We start from the raw sequence: 18,039 nt of genomic DNA, 5'->3' as shown, positions 1-18,039 counted from the left end.
GGGAAACACTTTGTTTAAGTTACTCTTTAAAGCCACAGAGGCTCTGTGTAAAGATCTGAACACCTTCAGTAATAACACCTGGATAATATTATGCTGACATGCTGCATATTCTTAAATTGACTGAATGTTAATCCGGCTTTAGCAGCAGGACTTTAGAATTTCAAATTTGATCTACCACTGCGATGACAAATAAATCCATCAAGGGAAAAAAAATGAAAATCATGGAAAAATAAAGATTAACCAGGACGCACTGATAAATGATATGTCTGCTGACTGACTGTTTGACACTGATTTGTGTTCCAAAGCCAATCACATAAAGTGCATTTTTAATGACGCAGGCGAAGAGAAGCAGCGGGCAGCGTCTTTTGTTCAGATAGGAAGTGTGAAGTGAGATGGATGACAAGGAGATAGAGAGGACGTCTGCCGTTCATTCAAAGGAAAAACGGCTGCAGCAAGACACACTGTAGCACTTAGAGAGGAGTGAGAAAATGTGGAGAGCTGGGAATCATTAACTGAGGACACTGAGTGAAGGAAGAGCAGATGGAAACAGACGAGAACTGAAAGAGAGAGCTCGGTGTTGTGGTTGGAGAGGCAGAGTGAGAAAAGAGGGAAGGAGGGAGCCGGAGGAAGACAAGAGCATGTGAAAGCTAGTTGTATTAATGGCAAAGTAAAAAGCCATCCGTGAATAAATTACCCAGTCTCCCCTGGGATTACTAATGTAATTATTTGAACGAGGGTTCTCATTAGAATGTGCAGAGGTGTGGAAGACCTGCAGAACAAAACGGGGGACAGAGACGGAGCTGTGAGGGTTTAGCTACTGGAAATTAACTTGCTGCTCTGGGCTCTATAATTGATATGAGACACAGATGCCTTTGATTGGAACAAAAGGGAAGAAGCAGGATGAGAAAAGTTTCCTCACCACCTCTAATTTCTTTTTTTTTATTATAGAAGCAGAAATAATAGAGAGGAGAGACAAAAGGGAAGAGCTAGGGTGGAAATAACGAAGCATGATCCATGGGTCACAGATAAGGTTTTATTCAATCAGTGAATAATCTGTCAGAATCTTTATGGTTTTAAGAAAGAAAGGTACTTTACATTTTAGAGTTGTCTCCAGGAGCAACACAGTAAAATTCTGCAGCTGTTGGGTCTATTTTACAGTTTAAAAAAAGAGAAAAGTCCCCAACAGCTATGGCAAAATACAACACCATATGAACACCTTCATTCCAAAATGCTATACATCCAATTAAAAAAAAGATCTGAGGTTCAAAACTACCCAGTATTGTTTAAATATGAAAGATCCAGCAAGTAAAAAATGTCACAGAGGACACAAGTTACTCACAGTCCTTTAAAAAGTACCACTGCAATCTGCTTTCAAGTTTAGCTGTCAATCATCCTGTCCGTGTAAGCCCCTCTTTTCAAAAGGCGGGTATCTCATTTTGGAATAAAACTCTTCATATGCAGATTGTCTGAGTAGCAGAAGTCATTAACTCTTTTAAGCATGCCTCACAAAATAAATCAAGAAATTTTACAGTACTATTTTCTTCTCTTGGAAAAAAAACAGGAAACACAGAACACAGCTACTGAAGCAGAAGAGCATCAAAGTGAGAGACATTTAAATGAGGAGTGGAAGTGTAGAGTCAGAGCAAACACACAGCTTTTCATCACACTTCCTCCTATCTTCTGCTTTTTAATAGTTCCCTTTATTCCTTTCATGGAACATTCCTCTTCATGGACTTTAATTAAGTTGGTGTTTTAAATGATGAGGCTGAACACTCCCTGTCTTTGTACTCTCTTCTTTTTCTATTTTTTATTAAATACATTCACTAAGACTCATACACCCTTTATTGTGCTTGTACTGACCTTCCACTGGCTAGATTCAAACTATCACCTCTAACCCTGATCTGATCTAAAATCTCCTGAAGTTCAGGTTCTTTAAGGAAGATCGCAATAATCCAGCATTCAACAAAGAACCATCACCATTACTTCCAAAACCACTTAATAAAGTAGGACCTTTTTTATTTTTTAATAATCAAGACGTACGCTTTTAATGTGAAACATCTGAGGAAATGTTATGGTAACTTCACAGCAATTAAAGAACCCAGTTAACAGTACATTTCTGTTTAACAGACAGTTCGTATGACATGACTGTTTTTAACCTTCATCACAGTTTCATTAGCCAACAGCTTTTATTTATTCATGCTGTATACACACACCTAGTAGTTGAATACTTTCACTTTTGAGTGACACTGATCAACTGAATAAAAACCTTTGTGAACTGTTTCAGGTCCTTTGTATTTTTCTGTGTTCTACCTGAAACCCCAAGGTTTCAGGTTTGACCAATCAGAGCGAAGTGACATCAGCTGGTTTAAATGAGACCAATCACACACTTGTTTCATCATCACAGAGTCTGCAGCAATTCAATAGTGTTCCACCTTCATCAGATGTGAATGAAACTCGATGTGTATGTTCAAGAGACAACACAGGATGTTTGGTCAGTTTAATCAGGATTGATGAAAAGCATCTTGAGTAAATATGTAATAGGCCCCACCCACTTGCATTAATCTGAGCCTATCCTATAAATAATTAGCCCATGCGTCATCTGTGCAGCAGGTTATTGTGACCCATAGATACGTTTTATTGCTAGGTGACATGTAGTGGTTGTAGTTATAATGACAGGAGCAAAGAGAATTGTCTAATGTTCAGCAAGTACAACAATCTTCCTAAACCTAACCAAGCCATGACCTTAATTATAGTAACCTGACCACTGTTGGTACAGTCCTTGTGTTTATTATTGTAACCATGACAACTGAGGTCTGGTATGCTTGCCGCAGTAGCAGGGCTCTTTCAGGAGACACTCCTATGGGTCGTATCAGAGGGTTGGTTGTTCAGGTTGGAGGAGTTGTTGGTTAATCAATATGACACTTCAGATTTTAGGTTGATACTTGTGCCAATAGCATTTTCATTGGTGAAATTCTCTCTGCTGGTGTTAACATTTTTGGTATTTGTGGTGCCCCCTTTGAGTTGGACTCAAAACATCTCAGTAGACCTGTTCCCAAACTCAAACTGAATTATGATATTTGGATGAATCAGTTAATGTTAGTTCTTGAAAACTAGATGAAATATCAATAAATTATAAAAAATATAAAACTTCTGATAAGCTTGGTGCAGTAAAGATCTACAAACAGTTTGGTAGCAGGTGTCATATTTTACTTATGGATTCTGTCACAAGAGCTTGGACACATATTTACTAAAATGACTGCATGTTGGCAATTAAATTAAGATATTAACCAATGGGACATTGCTTAAAACTATGCTGACTCACAGATTGGTTTGGCAGTTCAGCTAATTTAAAGTTTGGCTTTAGTCAGTGGTGCCAAGCAGCTTCATTCACAATAAGCTAGCCTGTCTTTTCCGATGTTCTCTTTTCAGTGATTGCAGAGAAGCTAAATGTTCCTCAAGTCTGTAAACAAACTCCTGACACACTTGATTAACAGCCAATGCTGTGGGAAACAGGTTGGACTGAACCAACTCAAAGAATGGTCCAACATTTGTTTTACTTGTTTTGTAAGTTGCTCTAAATAGTAAAATGCTCGAAATAGGCTGCTCAGATATAACCAGCTGGTTGCAGGGACTGTCTGATGATAGGTTTATTTCTGTAAAGACAAAAAGTTGCTCCCCCTAAGTGAATAATGGTGGTGCATTTGCTCCATTGCCCAGGCGCCTGTGGTGTTGATGAAAGACAAATGTTCCAGGACCTGCTGATATATAAATTAAACACCAGACGTGTGTGTTGTCTAACTGGTGAATTTAATTTCTGTTTCTGCTCGTGTTTCCTCAGACTCCAGTATCTCTCTGTACAGACCTAACCCTGAACATCATCCTAATTATAACCTTAACCTCAACCAGGGTCTGGATGAGAATAGCATAACACATACATACACTCAGTCATCAACTTGCTTGTTGTGCTCACACCTCCCACCAACTTCTCTGTCCTCTTTAGCCCATTTGCAAACATTAAGACGTCAGTTGGCACAATGAAGGCTGATGTGCAGAAGAAGTGCGAGTAAAGCGGGAGTAAACTGCAGCTCTGGGGAACATTCATACATAATCACGGAGAGCGGGGAGATCAAAGTGTGACGTGCTATGCTAAGCACGCTCAGACTCTGACTGGAAACAGCCTTATTCGGAAAATAGAGCAAAGGAAAATAAATGAAAAGCTCTTCTTTGCTTAGGGACATGAAAGAGTTAATAATCACCAAATGGGCCTGAGCAGCTTCACACAGAAGAAAATACCATAATGAGAATTTACATTACTAAGAAATAGACCAAATGAAATGTAATAACCACACGTTTCCAGACACAAATACTTCACAGGTTTTTGAAAAGCATAGCAACGACTTGTAAATGTTTAAGAAAACTTTTTTTTTTTTTTTTTTTACATTGACAAGAACATTTACATAGACATTTAGGTACAGCTTCGCTCCTCTGGACAAAGGATAAAAAGTTGCATGTCAGCCATGAACAACACGGAGGTGTGTCCATGAAACCACTGCCACTGTTCAGGTGTAGCATTAGCATGTAGCACCTTCACATTGCATGTTACCTGCTACCCTTTCCAAGTCCAAAAAGCCCAACCTCCCAGTCAAGACTAAAAAGCTGAGCTAGTTGTTCACAGCGTGAAGGATGGAGAGGAGGGAAAAAATGAGGAAGAGTTGAAAAGGCAAACGGGGAGCTACATGGAAGGAAGAGGGAGAGGAGGGAAAAAAGGCTGGAAGTGCAGCGAGTGGCTTCCTCTGCGTCCTCTCCTCGGCCGGTTAAGAGGCTTACTGAGGGCTGTAATGAGGCCCAGGGGAGTGATGTCAACATGTTTGACACCCCGATTCTCACACAGCCTGTGGCAGAGACCTCTCGCTGCCCTCACACGCTTGCTTTGATCTCACATACACACACATGCTGGCAAAAAAAAAAAAAAAACACACACACACTCCAGCATGCTGTGGGCCTGAGGACGGGAGAGAAACAGGAGTAAGATAAGGGAGGGATTGGGCAATCGAAAGAGAGGGGAAGAAATGAGGAGAGAGATGGGATATTAATGTTTAAAAGTAGGAAGGGAGGAAACTCCAGTGAAAATCCCTCTGGCAAATGTTCCAGTGCTGAGTCGGACTGACACTCTCCTGTGGACAGGTGTGGGGTTGTCAGTGCAGTCAAGGAGAACACAGAGACATGGCCATTTGTCCACGTACTGCTCATTCGTCTGCTTTTAATTTCAGTTACTGATGAAGAAACAATGGCACATTAAATAACATTAATAACTTGAGTGCTGTCGCCTCACTGCAAGAAGGTTCCGGGTTCGAGTCCCGGCTCGGCCGTGGGATCTTTCTGTGTGGAGTTTGCATGTTCTCCCTGTGCCTGTGTGGGTTCTCTCCAGGTACTCCGGCTTCCTCCCACAGTCCAAAGACATGCAAATGGGGACTAAGCTAATTGGATACTCTAAATTGACCATAGGTGTGGCTGTGAGTGTGAATGGTTGTCTGTCTCTATGTGTTTGCCCTGCGATGGACTGGCGACCTGTCCAGGGTGTACCCCGCCTCTCGCCCGAAAAGATGCTGGGATACGCTCCAGCCCCCCCGCGACCCTACTAGAGGATAAGCGGTAGAAAATGAATGAATGAATGAACTTGAGTGAGCCTCCAGTCCTCCAGTCCTGCAGTCCTCCAGTCCTCGTTCATGTCACGTTAAAAACATACCTGCCTAATATTTACACACTTCCCTTCTGCCTGCTGACCTCACCTACTTCCTCTAGCTCCTCCTTTCTCCTGATTGGCGGTAAGCGTCAGGCTGCCAGCCTCCTCTAGTCATGTGGTCCTGGGGTTGGGAAGGTCAAAGACAATGGGTGGGTTCATGGGCAGGAAGTTGACAGTGCAGGCTGAGGCATTGATGAACGTTGTGGTGCCATCTGTCATCATACCGTAACCTGGGGAGCAGTGACAGCAGGAGAGAAGAAGAAGTTTACTGAGGAAGAAATGTTTGGTCACTGACCTTTATTGGGCACGAAATAAACCAAACAACAGGCAACAGCTGTGCATTTGATGATGACTGTTTTGTATTCAGGACTGGAGAAAGTAAATGTCCTAATTTTTATTCTGACATGATCAGCTTCTGTTTTGATATCTCTATTTTTCCATATTGTTGTTATTTAAGAGTAAAAACAAATCATAACAAAGTGACATCAGTGCAGCTTCAGTGCAGTGGAAGACCTTTGTGTAAGTACTAAGTATCTATGAGTGAAGGAGATCAGGTAAAGAAGTGCAGTGAAAGTTTGTAGTAAGTTCTAGTTAGATATTAAAGAGTCTTGAAGATAGAGAGGGACGCCCCTGCTCTGATAGACTTGTGTAGCCTGTTCCACCGTCAGAGAACCACAGACCAGAAAAGTCTGGACTGAGACTGTCTTGTGTGCAGGATGGTGATGACAGACCACATTCATTGGAGGAACACAGTGGCTGAGAAGGAGCGTAAGTCTGTATGATTGAATTCAAGTAGATGGAGCAGACCCAGAAATCCCTCTGGAGGCAGCATTAGTGACTGAATCTGATTCAGATGGTCATGGGTAGACAGTGGAGGTCGATGAACAACGGAGTGACATCTGATCAAAGACCAGATGGGTTGCTGCATTGTAGGTCATCTATAAGGGCTTCACTCATGAAGGGAGGTCAACCAGAAGAGCGCTGCAGTACAAGTGTCATGATCTGGTCATCTGGGAGCCACATTTGTGCAGAACACCACTATGAGACCTGAAGATGGGACCATGTTTGGAACAACAAAGCAGTGAAGAAAGTATTTTATTCTTCTGATTAGAGAATATTGATTGAATATTTAGAACCACAATCATGTGTTCTTCTTATAAAACAATTCTGTGAGGAAACATTAGTTAAATAGGCTCCACAGTTATGTAAGTAAGTGTGGGAGATATTTGGTAGAGCTTAAACTCTTTAACTCTTTACCTATCATCACTATAAACAAATAGTAAAACTTAGCAAGCCTACTGCTTTAATCATATAAGGACATCTCACTAAAATGGACCCACTGTGATCCATTAGAGCACAGAGTCAATCATGAACAGAGATGTTTCCTCTGGTCAGTAATGATAGTGTAGGTGATCAATCAGAATGAGTGGTACAGCAGTTAAGGGGAAGGTTAAGGAAAACTTCACTTCTAATCCTGAGCCACCAAGTCTTAGTTTGTTACACCACATATTGTTGTGAAGGTGTTCAACATTCTCGTTAAAGTCTTGACATAGTTAGAAAACTATTCAAACTATTTTTGCAAAACAAGTTTCACAAATCTGTGTTTTAAACAGTGACCCTGATCTCGATTTCATAAGTCCAGGTAAAATGTTCTTTGATCTAGACCTGGTCCACTGTGGTACGTATACGGTAAAATAAATGAAATCACTGTTTTCTGTTTACATAAAAAGAATGAAGATCTCACAAATTGTTCTTAGGTTCCCTTGGATATTCTAGTCAGATTTGACAGGTCTAATTCTTGTGGATTTTTTTTATCTAGACCTGGGCTGATGCGGTCTAGATGGAAACAAACCAATGAACCTTGTTTTTCACATATGGAATAAGGGTTTCACAAATCTTAATTGGTGTTTTAACCAGTCTCAACACTCCTTGTTAATGTAGTCCAGATTTGACAAGTCTAAGTCTGGTGGCTTTTGATCTGGACCAGGTCTGATGTGTCAAATGCCCAGATTTAATCAAAGAAAACATATTGTGTACCACATGGAGAATAACAGTTGTAATGCAGTAGTTGATGGGGACAACCAAAGAGTTGAGATGTGCACAACACATAACAGTAATTAGCCTCAGCATCAGCAGAGGAGGAAAACTCTTTTCTACATGTACAGCATCAGAGTGAGATACTAACACGACTCCCTCTGCTTCAAAAGCATTTTAGATCAACATAGATGTAAAGTGCTGCCACTTTATGAGATGTAGTTAACTTATGCTTCACAAAGTACTACAGTTTAACTATCAGGGATTTCCTAAGTGTAGGTGTCACTCCTGGAACAAAACTGTGCATGTGTGTTGGTCCTTTCAAATGTGGAATACATGAATACAAAACACAGAATACAGAATCATTTCTTCCTCTCCACCTTCCTTCTCCACATTAATGAAGAGAGCGGCTGCTTTCATCCCATTTCTCCTCTTGTAAAATCTGATCTAGTTTCTAATCTGGTTGTCTCTGATGGGGGGCTGCTGCTCCTGGGGCCCAGCACTGACCTGATAACCCCAAAAAAAGCAGTCCTCAGTTCTGGGAGATGGCCTCTCTGCCCTCGCTGGCCTGGATGAAATACTGATAGGGACATGGAAGCTCAGCTGTTCTCTAATACTCACTTTAATACCTTTACTCATAAAAACTGATGTATAATGTCTCCAGATTACATGGCTTTGAAATCTAAGAGGATTTCATTCAGTTTAAAACAACTATAATAGACTATGATGTTGAATTCAGTGAATTAACCTGCCTTGTTTGTTTGTTAACTAGTTTATTTGCCTGCAGTCTCTCTTGTCTTCAGGATCACCAGCCGTCCCCCCTCACCTCAGCCCTGAGACCCCAGCCCTGAGACCTCAGGCCTGAGACCCCAGCCCTGAGACCCCAGCCCTGAGACCCCAGCCCTGAGACCTCAGGCCTGAGACCTCAGCCCTGAGACCCCAGCCCTGAGACCCCAGCCCTGAGACCCCAGCCCTGAGACCTCAGGCCTGAGACCTCAGCCCTGAGACCCCAGCCCTGAGACCCCAGCCCTGACGCTGTCCCTGCATCGCAGCTTTGACTCATGTGTGTAAACTGCTGCCTTTCGATGTCAGCCTGGAAAAATGGTTCAACTGTACTCTAATTAAAAACACACACGCTCATGAGGAAACAGTATCAATCAGACGTGTTTGTGTTTGTGCTTGTGTGTATGTGTTTGTGTGTGTGTGTGTGTGTATGTGTGTGTGTACCAGGGCTGTAGTAAAAACTTTAAATCAAACCTGAGCCAACACTGAGACCTTATTCACAGTCAGAGCCTTTGGATTTACAAAAGTTTGTAATGTTACCCGAAGAAATAATATAATTATATTAAAATGAAATATTGTTTGGTTGTTATATAGAAAAGAAATACAATTCAAGGTGAATGGAAGAAAAACACTAATATAATGATAACAATAACAATAACTAACAATAACAATTATAATAATAATACAACAGAAAATAACAGAATAGCAGAAAAAAAGCATCTGACAGTCAAACTGGAGTATTATACTTTTGTATTTGTGAATATGTATGAACTCAAAGCAAATACATTTTCGCAGAATATCAAATTTTCTATTTCTCATGACAACAACTAACCAACTCTCTGTATTTAAACAAACAATTTACCTTGTGTACAAATGAAAATGTATCACATGACCCTGTACTGTGTGTTGGAAAGATGTATGTACCTTCATGAATGTGTCCAAATACATGTAATTTGGGCTGCACTCTCCTCTGGACTGTGTTGAGGAGCTCCATGCACCCGACACGCTGCATTTTCTTTGGGACCCAGTCCAGGAAACCTGCACACAGTCACATGACAATCAAGCTTCTTCCTGAGGTGGCAAACAGCAGCAGGCCACATGAAGAGCTGAGGCCCAACAATGACACAACGAGGTGGTGAAACAGAAGCTTTCCACTGGAATAAATGTGTTATAATATTTGTCATGAAAAAATAACAATGACCTGTTTCCTTTTATCCTTTTTTAAATGTTATCATTACTGAAAGCAATAATGTTTTGATCATATCAATAATGCATTTAATGGGTGTTGGTATGATTTTTGATGGTGCTGTGGTGATTGGATGAAAGTATCTTCAGGAATTTTATAAATTTCTTCTCCCTTCAAAAAGTGATATATCACATTTTAGGGTGAAGCTCTTCATTTCAGATTCCTTGTCTAATGGCAAACTGCAGATTGCAGCACAAAATAAAAGAGACTCTTAGAAAGCAGCCGTGGAAAATAAAGATCCATCACAGCCACACACAGATGCAGACTTCACAGTGTGTGTGACAAGGATGAAGCAGGGACTGTATATGATTTAGTGGCTACTCTGTGGAGGAGGGATGCCACTGATGCTGAGTCAATAAAAGCATCAACTTGGAGAAATAAAATGACTGAGGAGCTCATGTCTCCATCTTCCCCGCCTGCTGTCGCTCAGCCCAGGCAGGAGTAAGAAAGTTAACACAGGAAGATAGAAAAAGAAAGCGAATTTAACACGAGCACAAATAATCAAAAAGGGAAAGAAAGTGAAATAAGACTAAAGTGTCAAGTCTTAAAGTGTCCAAGTCATGTCTTTAGGTAGTCCAAGTCAAATCTCAAGTCTTAAATGACTAGTCCAAGCCAAATCTCAAGTCTCAAGGCCATCTTAAAGATTTCAGTCCTGGTTGACTGCTGTACTTACTGGTTGTAAGAGTAAATAGGATTTAATACAAAAGTACATAGAGTTCTGAGGGCAGCAAAACAAACTATTGTTGTTGTAAAAAAGGTAAGGTAAGTAAGGTATTCCACCTTACTCTGAGGAACCGTGATCTGATTTTATGCTGCGCACGACATAGGTCTGCATTCTGCTGTCGGTTTGGATCAGCACTGGCTTCAGACACCCTGTTCATAATAATCAAACAACTATATAAATATCGCAATACTTTCATCTGTGGGTCATAGGCTCAGTCACCATTGTGTTACCTCATTTGGTAACAGACAGTGACTTACCAGACATTTATTTAAATGAAAATCTTCAAGATTGCTACTTCAAGGGCTACTCCATGTAAAATCTCCAGCCCTAAAGGGCATATTGGATATGCCCACGGTGAAGAGAAGTCAGTCTTATGATTCGTTGTCTTCCAGCTGATCTTCAGGGGCAAAAAGAAAGGGAAAGAGAGAAACCTCTTCAGGGATGACTTTAAGATTCTTTACAGTTTTTTATTTTTTATTACCAGAGTGCTAAAAATCTCAGAGTTAATGGACCTTCTCATACATAACACAGACATAAAAACTTCCATGTTCTCAGCTGGCAGTGAATCAGTCATGCCAGTAAAATGTCTGACTCCTTTGTCCTCTGAATGTGTCTACCTGTAAAAACACACTTTACGTATCAGTTCAGGTATATAATGCCTTAAAACTGTAAGTGCGTTCTTTTACAAGCCTTGGGAGATGGTTGAAGTGAAGTGAGAAGTTACGAGGGCTTTTTGTGTCTCAGGGTAGTTTGCTCTAAAGTGCCACTTGTTTCAAAGCAGCTGCTGCTTTGGGCACTGAGCCTGTTTCACTCATTTTGTCTCACTTTCTCTATTTCTCTCTCTGCTGTTAACTTCTTTCTCACAGCCAGATAAAGAGGCCATATTTTTCCTCTCTAGCCACCGATTTGCTGCTTTATCGCGCCTCATAAAAGACGTTTGCTGCAGTGCGAAACATCTTGATCACACTTATTTTTCCTTCACCTTCTTGTGCATCTTTCGTTTCTCCTTTTTCAAAGATATATTTAAAATGAATGTCTTTTCTCGTCTCCTGTAGCTTTATTGTCCTCCATTCCTTTTTGCCTTTCTCCTTCTTTCTGTCTCTCTCGTACCGTTCGCATCAGTCTTGCACTGAGTGCTTGTGTATATGTGTGAGTGTATGTGTGAGTGTGTGTGTGTGTGTGTGTGTGTGTGTGTGTGTGTGTGTGTGTGTGTGTGTGTGTGCGCGCACGTCTCATGCATTAGTAGCCTGCTGTAGCTGCTCCATATGCCGGTGGCTTACAAGCAGATAGATGGAGACACTTGGCTAAGCTGAATGGAAAATAAATGGCTGTGTTCGCAGCCGAGACGCAGACACAGAAATCAATCACACACACTCATCTGAACACCACAGCTGCAGCGGGAGATGAGGTGTGAAAGTGTGTGTGTGTGTGTGTGTGTGTGTGTGTGTCTCTGTCTGCTTGTGTGTAAGTGGTCGAGACAGTGAAGTGTGTCCAGGATGTCAGTCAGCTTGTACGCGAGCATCTGTGTTTGTTCAGACTCTTGTGATGTTGGTGTGTGTGAGGATGAAAGCATGCAGGAGCTGAGAGGTGATCACTGAGAGGGCTAATAGTGGGGGGAGGGGGACGGGATGAGCTGACTGGACTTTGAGTCACTGCTTTGATCACCTTCACCTTTTACTCATCCATTCAACACGACGATGATTCATCTGAGATTTATTAGAGTCATTTCACTGCTGTCTCTCATTCACCATCCACAGACAGTGTGTACAGTAGGTAGATATGCATGTATCTGTATGGTGCATGTACAATACATACTGTATGTGTGAGTGTGTGTGTTGACATACTTGTTGACTACTGTTGAGGACACTGTGGTCATGTCCTCTGGGGAATTTACATTCTATTTTTAAAAAAACAAAAAAACATGTGGAGCGATGTCACTGCAATGTCCCCTATTCACAGAGGTGTGGAATCATCTCAGGTCACATGACTTGAACTCTGATGACTTTTGGCTTCTTGACATAATCAGAGACTTGCAGCTGGACTTCCTCAGCTGAACTGACTCATGACTCCACTTATGTCAGCCTCACACCAAAAAACTTTCCACTTTCCAGTGTTGGTGAGTGAAAGTAAAGGAGGAGCAAGACTGTGAGTTGTTTGGTGTGAGGCCAGCATTAAATACATGAGGGAGGGAAGGGTAACGAGACACAGGGGAAATATTTTCAAAATAAAACAGGAAATCATAAATACAAAGTGATAATAATAATAATAATACTAATAATAACAATAATAAGATCTGTAAGATCCCCAGTCTTTACAAAATCTTATAGTGTGAGGCTAAAACTCTATGACTGATGACTCATTGTCTTTAGATGTCAGAATTGAGTGTTTTCAGAGTCTTAGTGTGTGGTAGACATTAGACTTTAAATGAGTTGACATCCTATCTCGACCCCAGAGTGAATGAGTGTTAAAAACTGTGCAGTGAATCACCTCTTCATATTTCTGACTACAGGTGTATTGTTGGATCAATCCGACAGCAAGAGGGACATGGGTATTTGTCAGAGTACATTATCACATTATCACACTCATGTAAAACATTCAGGTGAGTGGTGCTGTAATTGTCATCTTTAAAGACCTTCAGCTGTAGCTAACTGATGTTAAAGACATAAGGTACAAACGAAAAGGCCAGAGTTAAACTTTATCTGCTGTCTGAATGTTGGTGTCGGGACTTCGCCAAAGTTCAGCTGAGAGCTCAGTGAGCAGTAACTGACCTGCAGTGAGACTGGAATTGTTTCAAATCAGTTCCTGTTGTCAGGATCTTCCAAGTTTAACTTTCATTCTCATCATATTGATATTTTATACTGATTAACTATATTGGTTGTTCTGAATCACGACCTACAGTCTTTAGAGAAAACAAAGTGTGCCACGCTATACGTACAAGACAAGATGTTGACGAGACAAAACTGAAGGCAATAAATAACAACAAATTTAATCTACAACGGGAAGTAGACCACACCTATCATTATTTATCATCATATCTGCTGCTTATTTTCAAGTTTTATATGAATTGATTATATGATTGATTATATGGATTGATAAAAAAAAACTTCAGTGTTTCTGTCTCAGTCAACTAAAGTGTGAATTTCAATCAAATCCTTGGGTTTTAGTTCATTTATTTTTTTTTATTTTTCTTGCATTAGTGCATTTTGAAAAATTGACAAAGTTTACAGATTTCTAATGTATCAATAAGCTGATTTTACCACAGGTGGACTCCAGTCAAGGTCTAGAAACATCTCACAGAGGATCAGGGGAAATGTAGCCTTGTACCTGAGCTAAACTTCAAGAGTCAAAGCAAAGTGTTAATGTGATATTTCCGTTTTTACTTTAAAATAAATTCTAAAATTCTTAAATTCTGTTCGTCATTATGTGGAATTCAGTTTAGTGTGATATGGGAAAACATGAATGTGAAAAGACTGAAGGGGTCTGAATACTTTCTGAATGCACTGTGTGTGCGTGTGTATGTGTGTGTGTGTGTGTGTGTCTGTGTGTTTGTGTCTGTGTGTGCTGTAATGTGTGTCTTACCCAGTGGGGGGCAGTGTGTGACCAGGATGTCTGTGTTGTCAGGGACCTGGTTCCACTTGTCCAGAAGAGCCTGACCCCGCGGTAGGTTGAAACCCCAACCATAATACCAGGGCTGCCTGCAGACACACACACACACAAACACACACACACACACACACACACACACACACACACACACACACACACACACAAAGAAACACAAATAATTTGGTTAATATACAGTGTCAGATGTGGTCAGGTGTCATACAGTTCACAACCTTTACACAACCTTTGACCTTTACATTAATGATACAGGTCATTAAAATGAGGAGTTTAGGGAAACAGAACTAACACACTTTCCACTCAGGCGTGTAACAGTGAGAAAACATGATGAAAAAACATTAACATGAACACAGTAACATGAATGTTTCTCATTGATTTACTTTGTAAGCTCCTCTGTGTGTGTATGTTTTTCTGTAATTGTGTTATTCTTAAATACATACACACTCAGCATGGCCCTGGAGAGGGGCTCCCACAAATATCTGGCTTCCTGACTTGATGTTTGATGTTGATGCTGACTCTTTGGTAGTTTGTCTTATGAAAGTGACACGGGAGTAGCTGTGTGTTTTGCTGCACGCTTCTCCCACCGATGGATGGTCAAAATTCCCCCCACCCTCCCATCTACCCCCATCTACCCTGAATTACCTGTTTTCTGCCTGAGGGAGAGGAAATGGGGGAAAAAAAGCAACACCTTATTATCTATTTATTTTCTATATTTTTTTGTCCCTTTATTTCACTCTCCCTCTCAATAAATGAAAATATATGTCATATTATTAAATCTATAGCAATAACATGATGCCATCATGTTACGTTACATTTCGTGACATTAAAGTCATATCATGTTACGTTACATCATGATATGTTACGTCATGCAACCTTATGTCATGTTAAGTTACATTATGTTACATTACGTTACGTTTCGTTACGTTATGTCTTTTTATGTTATCACTTCCTTTGTCTTTATCTTGCTTCACCAAATATAAGAAATAAAATAAAATGTTTTTCACTTTGTGTGAATATTATAAATCTGTAAACCGATACAGAGCTGTACACTTTCTGACTCCTGTAATGTTTTCTCTCCTATACATACATACATTTTATTTTCCATAAGTGTTTTGTTAGTTATTTCCGAAGTATTGACTCTTAAGTGAAGTAATTTCCACCATAAGACAGAGAGCAAAGATCATAAATCCAGTGCGACCTCTCACTCCTCTTTTTGCTGCCCCATACCAACAACTGTCAGCTCCTTTTCTTTCTGTGTCTAAACATGCACAGCTACCCAGGGGACGTATGAACAAGTACCCGGGGCAGAGGAAGCGGAGGGAAAAAGGAGAGGAGGAAGGAGAGGAGCCTTGACGGCTGGGCCTTGTGTCCCTTTACTGTGATAGCGGACGCCTTGGCTGTGAGTTGAGTGACGGAGAAGAAATTAACATGTCACTTACAATCTGTACTCCGATCCATCTTCCTCTCCAACACACCACACGCATTTGTGTGTGTGTGTGTGTGCAACTGCAGACGACGACGTCTGTTGCCGTGAAGCCGGCTTTTTTTAAATTGCAGAGTGCAGTCACTTGAAACGCCAACTTTATCGCCATGGCCAGTTCCCGATGCGTCTGTGCTCAGTGGAACATCAGATGAGTATTTTTTAGAATAATTTCCAGAGTGTGTGTGTGTGTGTGCATGTGTATGTGACATGCTTGGGGACTTCAGAGGCAGATGGGGAGGCAGAAAGACAGGCCTGAAGATAGGAGGAAATACCTGTCACACACTCTCCTTCTTCTTCTTCTTCTCTCTCTCTAATTAAGAAAGCTAAAAATGGTGACCCTGAGTTTGCCAGGGGAGGGAGGGGTGGTCAAGTGCATGTAGCAGTGTACCATGGGAAATTACTGCGTATTTCAGCCGGAGTGCACTCGATTAGAATTCCATCACTTCCTGAACATCAGAGACTAAACATTTCTGACGAATGATCCGATGCTGCCTATGAAAACAGTTTCAATAATTCACACAGCAAATATTAAAACATTTAAACTGGCCTTAGCATATTAATAGGGCCTGTGGAATGTAATATTCATGTCCATCTTAACATGGACGTCTCAATTAAATTGGAATGAGCTCAGCGGTGCGATTGATGCTCCCGACTCTTTCAGTGTGAATGGAGGGATGAAAAGAGAGCAAAGGAAAAACGGTAAAGAGTTTTTCCCCGATAATGACCAACCAGGCAGTGATTTATTGGAACAGAGGGGCAGATAAGCAAAGAGAAAGATTCATGAGAATGAAGAGAGCGAGCAATAAGCTTGGAGGAACGCATAGATGGAGGAGTTCAAGTCAACTTAAAGGACCATATTGTACTTTTGCATGTTTTATCATATGCACATCATTTACACTTTACATTATTTACAACCATTTTCCAAAGCATATTCAGTATTTGGACTAAATTTCTATTCTTCCAGTCAGTGGTTTCAGTTAATTTTAAGTGCACCATGAGAGTTAACAACACTTCATCCTGTTTTTTTTTTTTTTTTTTCATATTCAGGATTTGATTTTTATGCGGAACAGAAAAACCTGGTTGTCCATATCCTGGTCTACGTGACTCTAACTTTATCTTTGGTAGTTTATTTAGTTTGGTTTCTGTTTGCTTAGACTCAGCTGCATTTATGATTTATCATGTTGGTCAAGGTCAAATCAATCAATGACTTTATTTGTCCCCAGTGGGGTTATTGGTTATGCAGCAGTGGGATGTATAAAAACATAAAAACACAGGGCACATAAATACAACACTGAGGCCAAAAGATAAAGGACAATAAGTTAACCCTCCTGTTATGTTGCGGGTCAAACTGACCCATTTTAAAGTTAAAAAGTCTAAAAATAAATAGTTAAAAGTATTTTTTCAGTATGAAACTTCTTCTGCTTGGCTTAATAAGTGTAATCAACACTTGTTTATATTACATAGATACTGTTCGGGTCAATTTGACCCGGCGGTCAAAGTGGAGGCTAAAAGGGGTCAGAAGTGTCAAAGACTATTTGTTTCTTTGCAACTGTGAGACATATTTCACCCCAATCACACACACACAAACACACACACACACACACACATACACCCTCTCCCTATTCTCTTGACCTCATCTATAAAGTGCGAGAATGCAGGTGTTGTTATGACTTTTGACGGGAACCTTTTCTGTTCCCGTTGGCAAACTCCACCCACATTGAGTGGACACTCAGCAGGACAAAACATATAAAGATTCTCTGCAAAGGAGTCCTACCAACATTACACTCTGCAGCTACATATGATATACTCTCTGTCAGAGCTTTACAAAATGAGCAGCAGAGCTAAACAGGTGACAACCCTGGAGGCTCTGGAACTCATCTTTGATCATGACAGTGAAATAGAGTAGGATGTATCTGAAGATGAAGACCATCTTGAGGTCAATTCTGAGTCTGATGATTCTGATTATGAACCAAATGAGGAAACTGCTATTCATATTCCTCCAAGCAAGACATTCACATCAAAAAATAGTGAAATACAGTGGTCTTTATCCCCAAATATACGTCCGGCAAAACTGTCTGCAGAAAACATAATAAAGACAGTGCCAGGGCCCACTAGGATGACAGTGACTTGTGTGACAGACATTAAGTCAGCTTTTGAGCTGGCCATGCCCAACTCAATACAGGAAATCATTCTCGAAATGACTAATCTAGAAGGAAGGCGTGTTTTGTGGGAGAAGTGGAAGGAGCAGGATAAAATGCATTTACATGCATATTTGGGGGTCCTCATCCTGGCTGGGGTCTATAAGTCAAAGGATGAATCAACAGCCAGTCTGTGGGATGCAGAGACAGGCAGTGTTTCCTCTAGGATTTTTTTCAGCAGTGGGGGCATGCTATCCGGGGGGGGGG

At 40.8% G+C, this 18,039-nt stretch overlaps 1 protein-coding gene across 1 annotated transcript in view; it reads right to left on the bottom strand.

The window, feature by feature from the left end:
• Positions 1-1,019: 1,019 nt before the first annotated feature.
• The window catches only part of mpped1 (metallophosphoesterase domain containing 1), an 82,781-nt gene continuing 65,761 nt past the window's right edge, over positions 1,020-18,039 (bottom strand). Inside the window, exons 4-6 of the mRNA XM_023418770.2 lie at positions 14,110-14,225; positions 9,485-9,598; positions 1,020-5,973 (exon numbers count right to left, since the gene is read on the bottom strand). Of these exons, the coding sequence (XP_023274538.1) occupies positions 5,855-5,973; positions 9,485-9,598; positions 14,110-14,225 (349 nt within the window). The 3' untranslated portion in view covers positions 1,020-5,854. The remainder of the gene's footprint in view (positions 5,974-9,484; positions 9,599-14,109; positions 14,226-18,039) is intronic.

This window comes from Seriola lalandi, unplaced genomic scaffold (genome assembly GCF_002814215.2).
Source record: "Seriola lalandi dorsalis isolate HSWRI2012SDOR001 ecotype SW California unplaced genomic scaffold, Sedor1 jcf7180002054584, whole genome shotgun sequence".
Lineage (NCBI taxonomy): Eukaryota > Metazoa > Chordata > Actinopteri > Carangiformes > Carangidae > Seriola > Seriola lalandi.
The sequence above is the reverse complement of the archived record's forward strand: the minus strand, read 5'-3'. Positions and strand labels throughout refer to the sequence as shown.